The sequence below is a fragment of the Mauremys reevesii genome, linkage group 1 (genome assembly GCF_016161935.1).
Source record: "Mauremys reevesii isolate NIE-2019 linkage group 1, ASM1616193v1, whole genome shotgun sequence".
In the NCBI taxonomy this organism is placed as follows: Eukaryota; Metazoa; Chordata; order Testudines; family Geoemydidae; genus Mauremys; species Mauremys reevesii.
In genome coordinates, this window is record NC_052623.1 from 119,576,255 (window position 1) to 119,590,450 (window position 14,196).

General features: G+C 40.4%; 1 protein-coding gene across 1 annotated transcript in view; it reads right to left on the reverse strand.

Annotated features, from left to right (window-relative positions):
- TMEM182 (transmembrane protein 182) overlaps positions 1-13,617 on the reverse strand; it is a 32,581-nt gene extending 18,964 nt beyond the window's left edge. Inside the window, exons 1-3 of the mRNA XM_039497144.1 lie at positions 13,263-13,617; positions 12,758-12,857; positions 12,169-12,267 (exon numbers count right to left, since the gene is read on the reverse strand). Coding sequence (XP_039353078.1) covers positions 12,169-12,267; positions 12,758-12,857; positions 13,263-13,403 — 340 coding nt within the window. The 5' untranslated portion in view covers positions 13,404-13,617. The remainder of the gene's footprint in view (positions 1-12,168; positions 12,268-12,757; positions 12,858-13,262) is intronic.
- Positions 13,618-14,196: the final 579 nt, after the last annotated feature.

Sequence of the window (14,196 nt, forward strand, 5' to 3'; positions counted from 1 at the left end):
GTGTTAGTTATGATATGTTAACTAATGCCTTCTTGTTAACTGAGCTTTAAATATTAATCAGTCAAAGCTTCAGAGAGGTAATCATATGCCTCTAGCATCCATGGGCCAGCTCAGGGGTAGGAAGGACTGACCTTCCATCATCTGTCCTAGAGTGGCTATCAGAGCAGTTAACTCTATTTTTAGGTTCACATCCAGTGCAAAGGGTTCTTCCTTCACAGATAAACATTGACAAAGATACCTCCTGGGAACTAAGGCCCCAGTTCAGTAAAGCATTTAAGCACAATTTAAAGGTAAACACATACTTACATGACTTACTTAATGGACAGTGAATCAGGGGTTGAAGGAATAAATCTCTCAAGGCCTTCAGTCTTGGGCCTTTGAAGAAGTGTCCTATTGTGATATTCACATGGGTAGTTCAGGAAGTTTCATCACAATCTGCAGGCCCATTGGACATTACTTCCCCATTTAAAACCTAAGCTGCTAAACTAGTCTATAACCACCCAACTGTTTTGTGTTGATGGCTCAGGAGACTTGAAAGTCACATATAGAAAAGGACATATTGGCAAAAACAGACCTGGCAAAAGCTTTCCTCTGTATCTTTATGGTTGGTCAGAAAAGTCACATGGAATCGTTTCTATTTTCTGAGTGGACAAGAACCCAAGCACCTTCAGAATAAAAATGTTGGTATGTAATCTGAATATTTACTTTCTGGAACTACTCATACAGACAGCTTTGAAATTTGCTTTCTATGAAAATTCTACTAGCAGATCTTGATTTACTCAAATGTCCATGGAAAATGAACACAAAGGGGGTACAAATGTAACTAATTCAGATTCATTAAAACCTTCACATGAATAAGGAAAGCTTTCCCAGTTCTAATAATATAACTATCTTATTAGTTATAAACTAAAGCCTGCTAACATCTACATGTGGCAGGTGGTTTGTGTGTGTATATACATTTGTATGTATGGCTCCAGGTCTTTTGTTTAAAATACTGATCAATGACTCCTGTAAAAACAGTGGCCAACTGCTATGATGATCCCAATCTCTGTTCTTGCAGCCAACCACACATTAATTGCCAATTTTGCACACTAGAAAGCGAAGCAAAGTGGACAAGCAAGAGTATATAACTTTGCAAAACCAAAAACTGGCATTTTTCAAATCCACTATTTATTTGCCAAAAATTATCCTAACCATTGTCTCCTAAAAGCGAAAAAGGAGAAGTCATGGTAAAAGACATGGAGGGAAGCACTACCAGTAATGAAATGCTCAGTTGTCAATGGCATTTGTGGTACTAGACTGGGGGAACTCTAAAATGGTGTGCCTCCTTCCTGAAGGGCAGCATCCAGAAGGTGGTAACATGCAACTTCTCTCCTGGCACCAGAACTCTCAGCTGTGGCATTCTATAGGATTCAGACCACTCTCCTAGCCTATTCAGTATTTACAAGTGGCATGGGGACAAATTGTGAGTCTCTATGGACTGAAATGCCAACAATTTTTAGATGATACTCAACCGTTTATCTTTCACAACATCCATGAAGCCCTCCGTCATTCAGCTATCCTAATGTCCAGCCAAGATCAGCATATGGCTGTGAAAGAATTGGCAGAAGCTAAACTCAAGCAAGAATGAATGCATTCTGGTAGTCAAAGGGAAAGACTTTACAGTGCTTGTCACTATGTGATGTCTCCACTAATCAAGGAAATTTGCCCCAGACTTTAAGGTAGTCAGAAGTCTAGGAGTCCTTCTGTCCACTGAAACTGGCCTCCCACATAGCATCAGCCACAAAAAATGTCTCCGTTCATCTATCACTAGCTAGGAAACAACATGCCAACTTGGCCAGGTGTCCATGAACTCCTTCATTACTTCCAGACTGGAATATTGCAATTCCATATATGGTGGCTTGAAACCATCATCCTTTGAAAAGGCTGTAACAGGTCAAAATGGAGCAGCTTGCCATGTCAGCAACAGTACCCCAGTACTTCTCCACTCTGCTGGGTTCCTATTGAACAATGAGTCAACTTTAGGATCCCAGTATTCATTTTCCAGGTCCTTAAGCACTTAGACCCAGGATAACTAAAGGACTCCCTCATTCTCCAAGATCTCACCAACTCCGCTTCTCAATAACACTGGAGCTGTCTAAGGGCTTGTGTGTGCAGGACACAGGTCATTCTTGGTGGTGGACCACTGACTTTAGAATACATTCCAATGGGAACTATGAATGACCACAAACCTCACCACCTTCAGATCCAAATGCATATCCCACTTCTTTGACCTTGCTTTCCGACACAGTAACACTTAATCTATTGGCATCTCAGGAATAAATACACCAAATCCCACCTAACTCACTCCCCTTGGGGGCAGAATAGGGAGTACCTTTATCTGATTATGTAACACACATTTTTGTCATTATTTTAAACTCTGGAAAATGTTTAGAAACCAAAGGGATGAGGCCTGTCTAAGAACCAAGACTTAAATGTTTCAAAACTTGATTTACATGTAACAATGCCATTTTATTTTAGACTGATTATGTATATAGTAAAGGAGTACTTGTGGCACCTTAGAGACTAACAAATGTATTTCAGCATGAGCTTTCGTGAGATACAGCTAGCTCACGAAAGCTCATGCTGAAATAAATTTGTTAGTCTCTAAGGTGCCACAAGTACTCCTGTTCTTTTTGCGGATACAGACTAACACAGCTGCTACTCTGAAACCTGTGTATATAGTGAGTACTATGCATTAATGCATTCTTAGCCATCAACATGGGCTACCACAAGTGCCCAAAATGAAAGTACAAAATACTCCCAAATTGCACACGAGTGATATGTAAAAACTTGCCAACAACCCGGGAAAACTAAGGGTCAAATTATGCAGTCTCTACTCACACTGAATAATACCTTACTCCACAAGTCAAACCACTGCTATTCCTAAGTTTGCAATACAGCCCATAGAAAGGGACAGTATGTTGTTGTGCTGCCTGAAGTAGCCTGGGATGGGGAGATTATAATTCCCCAAATCACTATCTCTCTGTCTCCCTGCTGCTTTGAGGAGTGAGTAAACTGCAACAGGTCTATAAGTGTTGCAGCATGCACTCCTCTACGTGCCAGTGTGCTGCTGGGCACGTTTCAGGGAAGGGAGCAGAGTCAAAGCTCTCTCCATGCCCTGCCTCTCTACACCTATGTAAGGAGGGACATAATCCTTCTGGGGAGACTGCTTGCAAGAAGTGATGGTATTGTGCACCTGTGCAAGGTATTAAAGGGGAGTCTTACACTCCTTCTACTCCCTTGAGACAGTGCTTAGGATAGGCTATGTTCTGGCTCAGAGTAAGGTACTATTCAACGGTAGCCAGGGGGAAGAATTAATTTCCCAGATGTACTGAGTTAGTTAACTTCAGTACTGTACTTGTAGTATTTAAGGCATTTCCTACAGTCAAAGTAAGAAAGTGCAAGGGAATACTGCACATTCTGAGGTAACCCTATCAACAGTATTTATCTTAGATACCACCGCTTTATGGTGCAATAATTTAAAACTGAACAGTTCCATAAATCAGCTCAGCAAACTTTCCCTTCATCTCGACACACAAATTCCCTTGGGAGTGTCAGGCAAGCCTGAAAATATAATAGTGCTTGGAACAAAACAAGAGAATAGGCTGTCTGCTCTGCTCCATTTGGAATAGAGCACAGGAACATTAACATTTTCATGTGTTACCGATTTTCCAAATTGCTTGGCATGTAATTTTGTCTTTTTATTTATTTTTCCTGAAGAAGAACATCTTCAGTCACTAGTGAAGCACTCCGGTTGATTCTCTTGTTCCCTTATTAGCCTTCTTTATTTACAAAACCCTGACCATCATCTTTCCAACTGAGGATTAAGGGGATTCCCTTCTGAGCATCTCTACATCATTTATTAATTAGCTGAAGTGGCTGGTCTTCAGCAGTGAACTGAATGTTGAGAAATGGTTCCCATGATAGCTGGGAGAAATAGCTCCCTACCCCTGCTAGCAAAGGAATTTATGATCTGGTATTTTAATGTATTATGTACCTGTGCTATAGATAGAGAAGAAAAGTAGTGGTATGTTTGATCTAGAAAGACTTAAAGGATGCCTAATGTAACTACAGCAGTACAACAGTGTCAATGATGTAGAGAAACATGATAGGACATGATCATATTGGCTTCATTAAGCAGTGCTCTCACATGTTTTAAAGCTCACATCAAGGGATGTGAGAGGATTTTCCAAAGAAAGAGGGCATCCAAAGTATCACTGGTGACAAAAATACTGTGAAATGTTATGCAGCTGAGAATCAGGACTTAAATAGTCCACAATACACACAGCATGTGCAAGGGTGATACATACCCCAGAAACTATAAAATAAGATATTCAGGCATAGGCTAGCTGAGGACACAACTGTAAGGAGGGTGTGCACAGATCTCTAGCTAGAGATGTTAATACCAAATTCATGAAACCATACCAATTATTGTATTTTTCTTTCTGCAACACTTAATCTACAACTCTAGCTGCAAACGCCTTAAAATTTGGTCCATTCAGAGAACATACCAAATACATTTCCATAGAAAGCAACAATTTAAAGCAAAAAATACATTTATTAAAATAATGTGAAGCCAAAAGCCTTTTTGACATGTGTGAGTACAGGTGTATGTAATCATGATAAAGGAGTGCTAACTGATTTGGATAAGAATTGACCTGAACATTAACCCACAAACTCCAACCCTGAACTAAAACTTTTTTTTCTTTACCCTCTTGTGTTCTGCCAGGGACAGAAGTATCAAGATGTCCCCCCTAAAAAATATAAAATAAAATAAAAGCTAGAGGTAGAGGGCCTGATACAGCCGTGTAAATCAGGAGTGGCTCCTCTGAAGTCAAAACAATGTAAGGGAGATCAGTTGGGCCCATCCTATGAGTATTGGGCCCATCCTATCTGAGACCTAGCTGGAAACACCATAAATCTTGCCAGACAGGTTTTTCTCATAAGATTTCCATTATCAGCAATTACCCCTGAGTAATAATTACTTCTTTAAAAAAAAAAACAAAAAAAACCAATGAATCTTAACAGTAAAACAAACACAATTTTCATGTTGCTGATACATTTCTCTGTTAAATATTTCTCCCTGGAAATGTATAGCTGGAAGGTTTCCTTTATTAACGTACTACACTGCAAGCTATTGGGCTCAAATATGTGCCTGTATTATCAGTTCTTGCTCTGGAGATAGAAACCCTAGAGGTAACATATGAAATTATTATTTTCAAATGCCAAGCTAATATTTCACAGACTAACCGACTAGAAATGTATGCTAGCTCTATTAGGTTGGTCTCAAAACAGCAACACACCTGCCAAAAATTTGATTCAGTCATTAAAACATAATAGTTGAAAAAACTGAAATTCTCCTCATCTCTACGGACATTCTGCATCCATATAATTATGTATTATATGTTAAGTGTTGACAGTGTGTGCTCAGTACTGTACAAAACACAAAATATAAATGGTCAGATGGGATCAGGAAAAAAACTACTAAGGGCTACAGGTCAGATTATTCAGCTGGTATAAATCAGTGTAAATTCATGAAATTCAGTGGCTTTCTGAGCTGGCTTCAAAGGAGCTATGCCGATTTACAACAGTTGAGGAATGGCTCTTTATTTGCAAATCAATTTGAAAACATCAATTTTAAAATCAAATTAATGTCTTGACTAGGGACCAAATCTTGCAACCCTCATTCTTGGAAATAGTCCCAAAGAGGCCAATGGGATTACATGTGCAAATCAGGACTATTTGCATTGCAAGACCTGCACAATCAGTTCCAGATTTGAAAGAATAATAATAATATTTCTTTAATTCAAAAAAACACATTGTAGCAAAAGTTTTTCGACAACATAGTAGATACTACTTGAACATTGGTGTTAAATGATCTGGTATAAGTAATGAGATACAATACATTAATAATGACATCAATACATTACTATTTTAATACCATATCCCTACTTTTTCAAAGTAGTGTACAGTGTTATCTGTGCAGTTCCCACTAATATCATGAGAATTATGTGGCTACAAATGAGTGTGCATGTTTCTGATTAATGTATTTTCATGATTTATTCATTTATTTATGCACAGAATAATTTTGGTTTTCTTTCATTGTTCGTTTGTAACTTTTATTATTTTATGAAATTCAGTGCAAGTGGAGCCAATGGCAGCACAGCTAGAGTCTGTAGGTGTTTGCCTATTATCTGCACGCTGTCATTGTAAACTGTCATTCTATCACCAAGAGACATATGGTGTTTACAAAAGTGAACGTGTAAAGTAGCACAAAATAATGGTGACTGTATAAAGTGTAACAAGTTACAGTTTTGAAGCTGTGACTCTAACTGTTAAAAGCTGATCATGTGTGGGGGGGCAACAATGCAAGAAAACCAGGAACACTACAAAGTATATTTAATTCTCCGAAAAAGCCAGGATTCTGGGTGGCTTGTGTCACCACCTCTCTACCGGAGTTGCCCACTGAGGGCATTGCTGCCTGAGTTTAAGCAGTAGAATGAATTGGGCTCTGTGTCTGATGTTTTGTAAACTTGTATTTTAAATGTATCTAGCAGTGTTTAAAGACAGCCACAAACTCTAAGGCCTCCATCCGCATGTGCAATTTTGATCACTGTCACCTGAGCATACAAGCATTGCAGCTTGAAAACTGAGCATGCAAAGGAATAAGCAAAAAAATGGAGGGTAGATTGAGGCCCCTTTGAACTGTTGCCCCTAAATGCTTTGGGCCAAATTTTCATTGATGTTATCAGAGTTATCCCAGCAGGGAATTTGGCCTTGTGTATGCTACTTAAATCTAGGGTTTAGAAACTCCTTGGCCTTGGGAGACTGTTTTCTTTCCTCTGCCTGAGCAGCTTTAGCTGGGCAAACTGGAAATGATTTTCACAAATAACTGATCTCAGTGTGGGACCAGAAAAGCATGAATATTAGTGTTTCTGCTACAGCCTGCAGCTAGCGCCAAATTGTTCTGATATGATGCAAAGCCCATTAAAGTCAAATAGCACATACAGGGCCAAATACTTTGCCTTTACTTGGTTTGAAAAATAAATAGTTTAGAGAAAAACTTAGGCACCTTTGAAAATTGCATACATATTATATTTTTTCACACGTTTTAGCTTTAAAACTTCAGTTGTTGTTTTTACTCAGATTCATAGATTTTAAGGCCAGAAGGGACCACTGAAATAATCTGTTCTGACCTCCTGAATAACACAGGCCATAGAACTTCACCCAGTAATTCCTGCATCAATCCCATAACTTTTGTTTGAGCTTAGAACATCTATTTTGCAATATGCATGTTACAAAAAGGGTGGCTAGCATTTTTTTCAGAAGGAAAAGTGGTTCTTTTTTTTTATCCCTCACCGTTTCACAGTTAAAATATGGCTTGCAGGATTCACTAAAAAAAATAGTTCACCTTCAGGAAGAGACAAACTGTGGAAGATTTTACCTCCAAGGGTGAACGTTTGAGAAAGTTATAAGCATGTGAAAATGGGGTTTATAATGGAATTTGTTTTGCAACATTGAGGTTGAGGTTATAGTAAGCTGGGACCATCAACAAACTGTAGAAGAACAGATAAAGGGAAGCAGTAATATCAATATTTTAATGGTTTCCTTTTATTGTATGGTTAGTTGAGATACAATATTGGACACTGCCAAATGGATACAAAAAGTAATAGGTGAAATCCTGGATTGACTGAAATCAACAGGAGTTTTGCTATTCACTTCATCAGAGCTAAGTTTTCACCCAGAGTATGTTAAGAATAAAAGGATACACTTCTAGTATTTCTTAATTTAACAAATGCTGATCTTGCAAGTTGTCAAAAGCTTGTTCTACTAAAATACTGTGGACAGGAGAGTGCTAGACTAAGGATGAGTAAATTTCTGTACTAGCAAAAATAATGATAATGTAAAAAGGCATTAAATAGCAAAGGGAGTTATTATGATCATGATAAAATATTCTTGACTGTAAATATCTGCTCTAATAAAAAATTAGACTCAGATGCTGAAAATGAACTTGTGTGGCATGAACTGGATGCAGAAACAATCTCTTTCTTACCAGAATTTTAATGAGCTCCAAAGCAATCCAACTGTTTCTATTTGTATAGTAGGGATGGCTCTGAATATAGAGTTTCTGGGACATCACCTATAGCACAATTTTCTCTGTTTTTAATTTCCTAATATGAAATATTGCTAGGTAAATTATATTTGAGCAATGGATCTATTGGCAAATATTAACTAAAATTAATAAGAAATGTTGATGATGTTCCTTTCTCCCATTCTTATTCTTTGTTTGTCCACTTCCGTGTAATCATATAATGTAATTTGGGGATTCCTTATGAATTTATGAATGACGGATGAATGCAAACTCCTCCTAGATTATTAGGAGAGGAAGGTTCCACAATATGTCATTGGAAAGACAAATTTCTCTGGTGTGCTGCAAAGTCATGGATTTGACCTATGACATTGATTGGCTCTACATTTGACCTCCTCCTGGACTACTAGTTAATATTTTTAAAAGGTCCACAGAACTGTTGACAGTACAAGTTATTTTCTTATGTAAGCAGTATATGCAACAAGAATCAAATCCTGAAAACACTCGCTAATAGGGATAGAGCAGGTTCAAGGACATCCAGCACTCATGTATCTATACATTATGAGACTGAAAGACATCCAGCATATATCATCTGAAAAATAATTTCCCCTAGATTCCATAAAATCGTTGATTTGACCTTTGACATCAACGTCACAACAATTGGCCCAATTTGTTTTAAATGGCACTTGTACAAACTCAGTTTTCCAATCACAGAGCAGAAAATAATGTCCTTACTACAGTATGTTAGAGTTACTCTAGTAGAATATCCCGATGTTATTATTTCATATATCTCACTTTAGGAGAGTATATGTTTTGAAATCTTACACTGTATACATGACAAACATATCAGTAAGACTCTGATGGGGTGTCCATTTCACACAAGGCCTGAGCACGTTAAAAAGGGCCTAACCTGGTAGGCTGCATCTGGAGGAGAGCCAAGGACTGATAAAGTCTAACTGAAGATGAAGTCCATCTGGGCAGGGGCAGGCTGGGGGTAGTATAAAGCTAGGAAGTGGCGAGCAGGAGGAAGCTACAGGGAGGGGCTCTGCAGTCACTCCCTAGACAGAAAGGAAGTTGGCTAGGGAGGCGTTCTAGAGGGGAGTAAGCACTGGGATCCTGCACTGAACTAGAGTCTGGCAAGAAGCCGAGAGAAGTGGCTACTGGGATCAGAGAAAGCTCAGGCTGGCAACTCCTGAGGGGACCAGGAGATAGAGAAGTGAGGTGGGAAGGCACACAGGGAAACAACAACAGGGTCTGAGATTGAGCAGATCATGGTTGCTAGGCATAGTGTCCCTGGGCTGGAACCTGAAGACAGAGGGCGGACGCAGGTTCCCCTAGCAGTCACTGGGAAAGTGGCACTGGACCTGGACTTGGACCGGAAGGCTGTCTGACACTCCAGAAGGGGAGGACTAAATAGTGACTGGCCAGAGAGTGGAGGCACAAAGAGGAACACCCAAAGTCCCAGAGATAGAGAGAGGGGCCATGGTGTGAGGAACCAAAGGAAGGGGTTGCCAGACCAGGCAAGAGCCAGGCCCCAGATCCAGCCATGAGGAGATGCTCCCAGGGGTGAATTGTACCCTGTTAGAAATCTGGTGAAACATATGGGCATGGCAGTCACCCCCAATACAAGGGGAGGGTGAGACGCCATACTAGAAAGAGACACTCTAGTGGCAGTGTGCAGAGGCCTTTTTTGCAGAAGGCAGATACACTCTCCCAAGTTGGACCCTTGAGTTTCTGCTTCTGGTTAAGGGAGACAAAAAAACAACCAAAGGGGATCCAGGTACTACTTACACAGGTCCTGGAGAACCAACAGAGTCAGTGGGAAGCACAGTTATACCCGCAGAGCTATTTGGCAATGCTAGCAGAACAGCAGCGATATTTATTTAAGATCCTGCAAGAAGAAATTTTCAGAGGCTGCAGAAGGGAACAGAAAAGAGATCTCAGGGCCAGGAGGCCAGAGGCCTGGCAAGAGAGTGTTATGCCTGTGGGCGGGGGAGGGGAAGGGGACACTTAAAAAAGGGAATCCCCCTACCTAGTTCATGACAAGAGGGCTTGTCTTGAAGGGAGGAACGCAGGACAGACTAAGAGTCCCACCTGTTGCGAGAGCAGGAAGCGGAGGTGTCCATTTTTTCCTATCGGGAATTGGGACATGTGAGGAGGCATAATCCTCGCAAGAAGGTAAAACGTAGCCAGGAAAAGGGCAAGGTTTCAAGAAAGGAAGAGCCAGTTGCCCTCAATAGGGGCGTAGTAGTAGTAGCAGTAGTAGAGAAAGCCAACAGGTCTGTAATGACGAAAAGTGGGAAGGAAGTGGAAGGAAGAAATGGTCCCATTAAGATAAATGGGACTGAATGATAATGGGACAAATACAGAGACTAACCAATATACAGTGGGGAACTCAGACCCTGAAGGAAAGGGTGCTTAGAGAGAGCAGACCAAGAGCAGGAGAAGTTGGTAGCTGTAGAGCAAGCCACGGAAGTGGCTTCACAAACCTCAGGGTGTTAGCAGAAGTACCAGAACACCACGGAAGAGAAGAGTAAACTCCTTCTCATGGTGGGTGACCCAGAGATGGAGCAAGATGACTTGCAGGCCCAACTTCAGCAACTGCAGGATAGAAAGTACCCATACCCTCCCCCACAAGTTGGTATATGTCCACCACCCCACACAAGGCATGAGCCGGTTAAATACGACCAATTGACCTTATAGGCTGCACCTGGAGGAGAACCAGGGACAAAGTTTAATTGAAGATGAAGCCCAGCTGGACAGGAACAGGCTGGGGCTTATATAAAGCCAGGAAATTGAGAGCAGGAGGGAGCTATAGGGAGGAGCCCTACAGTCACTCCAGAGGGAGAAAGGGAATTGGTGAGAAAGAAGGGGATCTATGGGGAGAGTAAACCCTGGACTATAGAGTGGCAAGAAGCCAAGAGGGGTGGGGTAGCCACAGCAAATAGAAGAAGCTCGCATTGGTAAATCCTGAGTAGGGCAGAAGACAAAGAAGTGAGGTAGGAAGGTGCCCAGGGAAATAGCAACAGGGTCTGAAATTGAGCAAATGGTGGTTGCTAGGCATTGGGTCCCTGGAATGGAATCTGGAGATGGTGGGGAGCCAGGGTTCCCCTACCAGCCAATGTACTTGGACCAGAAGACTGTCTGACATGGTATATGGACAGCTTGTCCAGTGAGATGCTGACACCCTGGAAGTGGAGGACTAAATAGTGATCTGGCTGGAAGGTCGAATCACAGAGAGGGAGGACCCCAAATCCCAGGAGTGTGGGGGACACAGTACAGGAACAATGGAAGGGAGTGCCAGACCAAGCAAGAGCTGATCTCTAGACCTAGCCACAAGGAGGCATCCCAGCAGTGATTGAACCCCATTACAAAGCCCAACGCAATGACACAGGAACAAAAAACATTGTTCTGGAGGGAACCACTAACTCAACCAATCAGAGAAAAGCACAAATAAATGCAGTAGGATAATTCATCACGTGGACAACCTAATTCTTTGAGACTGACTCTTAATTTAGTGGAGTTTAAGATAAATCTGCTCTTTGAAGACACTAAATGGTTCTCTTATATTCTTATACTATATTCAATTTTAAGATTTTTGGGGGGAAGATATTTTGTTTATTGGGAAAACAAAAAAAACCACACTTAAAAAGGAAATTTTACATTTGCAAACTATGCCCCCTATCCAGCAAAGGCCTTAAGCCCATGCTTAGCTTTAAGGTTGTGAGTAGTCCCATTGACTTCTATGGGACTATTCACATGGTTAATGTTAAGCATGTGCTTAAGCCTTTGCTGAATAGTAACCTAAATATTATGGCTTCCAGAAATGAGCAGTCCAGTCCTGGTGAAATGAAATGATATAATTTTTACTTATATTTTTAATTCCAAACACAGTTTAAAATCATATGGACTATGGAATTCCAAAGCTCCATTAATTAAACTGCATGAAATGATAAAGCTACTTCATAATGAAGTATCCAAATTGTTCTCCTGAAACTATAGGCACTGTATACATTTGAAGCCAAGAAAGTACTTACTGATTGCAGAGTCATAGGAGGTTGAGTTGTGTTCACCTCGGATAAAAGGAAATGGAGAAAGATAGGCATGTGTGCAATTCTTAGACGGCGATTGGTTGGCTAGGGGGAAAAAAAACCTAAACATTAATGTCTAGTATTTATATGATCATGAGTTGTATTTGTGCTGAGTAGAACACTTTTAAACACATTCTCTAAAGTGGCAGACTGAATTCTATGGGTCCAGTCTCCAAGTTCATATTCAGGCAAAAGCTCCATTAACCTCAGTGAGGGTTTTGCCTGAGTAAGGGATACCAGCCCTGTCAGCTACATGCCATCTGGGGATTCCTCAACCTAGGGAGAATGCCCAATTAGGGAAGCTGTAAGAGTGATTTGCACTGCCAGAGCAGTAAAAGCAATCATTTTGGGGGCCAGAATCGCGTGTGTGTGTGAGAGAGAGAGAGAAAGAGAGAGAGAGCGTGAGAGAGAGACTCCTTATTTATGAGATAATAGCATATATATAGATAGATATTGCACCAGATGACCAACAAAAAGAATTTCAGCCTTTGCATCAACATGATAAAGGTAATGTAAAAATATAAACTACACTTACTGTACCAAAATTTCCAAATATTGTTAGTGTCCTCTTCTACATTTCCAACAAACCAGCACCTCCAGAAGAAACCTTCATGGTGGAAAGTGACCTTCTCCTCCTGCGCAAAACAAACACAATCTTTGTAGCTGGCACGCATGAGCAGAGTCAAGGCATTTTTCAGGTAGCTAACAGAATCAAATCCCATCAAATATAGGTTTTTAGTTGAAAATAATAAGAAAACGCATCTTACTTGAATGCAGATTATTTAAAGAAAACCTGTACCATGATACCTCCTTTGTCAAAAGCTCAGATCGCATCTCGTGGTTCTGAGCACAATGGGTTGATCAAAGCCAAATTGAGTCAATAAAAATCCACTAACTGCAATAGGCTTTGGATCAGGCCCATAAACACCAGAGTCAGACTTAGTATCCATACAGTATGTTCTTTCTACGTGAAGAAGAAATTAACACATCTGTGAAACTAATGCCAGCTATTATTCTGAAGAAAAAATATACATACTAACCGTGGTATTATTTGGACCTTCTGAACATCTTCCAACTTCTGTAGCAAGAAGCCAGTAATCTGTCCCAAAGGCCACCAAAAAGAGCAAAACTCCCAGTGCCCCGAAGAAGCCTCCAAAAAATATCCCCACACTCAATTTCATCGTTGATTTGTTTCCAAATGAATCTGAATTTTTTTTTACTATTATTTTAAAAATCAACCCTCTCAAAGTAAAAAATTAGGCAAGTGGACAATAGGTGCTGGTTGCAGAATGCAGCCTGTGTTTGAAGAAATTTCTCTTTCTTTGCCTTTCTGTTTTTCCCTGTGCCTGGTGGGTTGATTTTGTGTTCCCTGACTTGTGTTCCACAAGGCTGACTTCAGCCTGACAGATGGAAAAGCCCTTCTATTTTAGGATATTGATGGAAGAGCTTTACTCTGTTTCTCTATCAGGGCGTGGCCAGTCAAAAATAGCTGACCTTCCCCTAACTATCCAGAGAGACAGGGAGTGACTTGAAATATTATTGCAGTTGGTGCATCAACAACAGTGGAAAGGAGATGAAGTTGCAGCGCCCTCATCATTCCACCTGGACTGGATTACAGCACATAGTTACAAGCACTTCCAACGTGTAAATCTGGCAGTGAACATTTCTCCAGCTATTAGCAGGAAAGAGAACACGCACAAAATCCCAACTTGAATGAAAACTTTTGTTGTAAATTCAGTTTGCTTTAAAAGGGAATATTTTATGATTAGCTTCAGTTAATTATGCTGGATTAAGTCTTCAATTGCTTTACTTATTTATTCAGATTTATATACAATATTTAATAGCACCTATCCAAGGCACTCAGCTCCATATTAAACTGCAACACTGTATAAAGAAAGTGGTCTCCAAAATCAAAAAGAGAATCAAATCCCTGCAGCCACAGGTCCCAGTCCCTGCTGCCTAAATGTTAGCCCT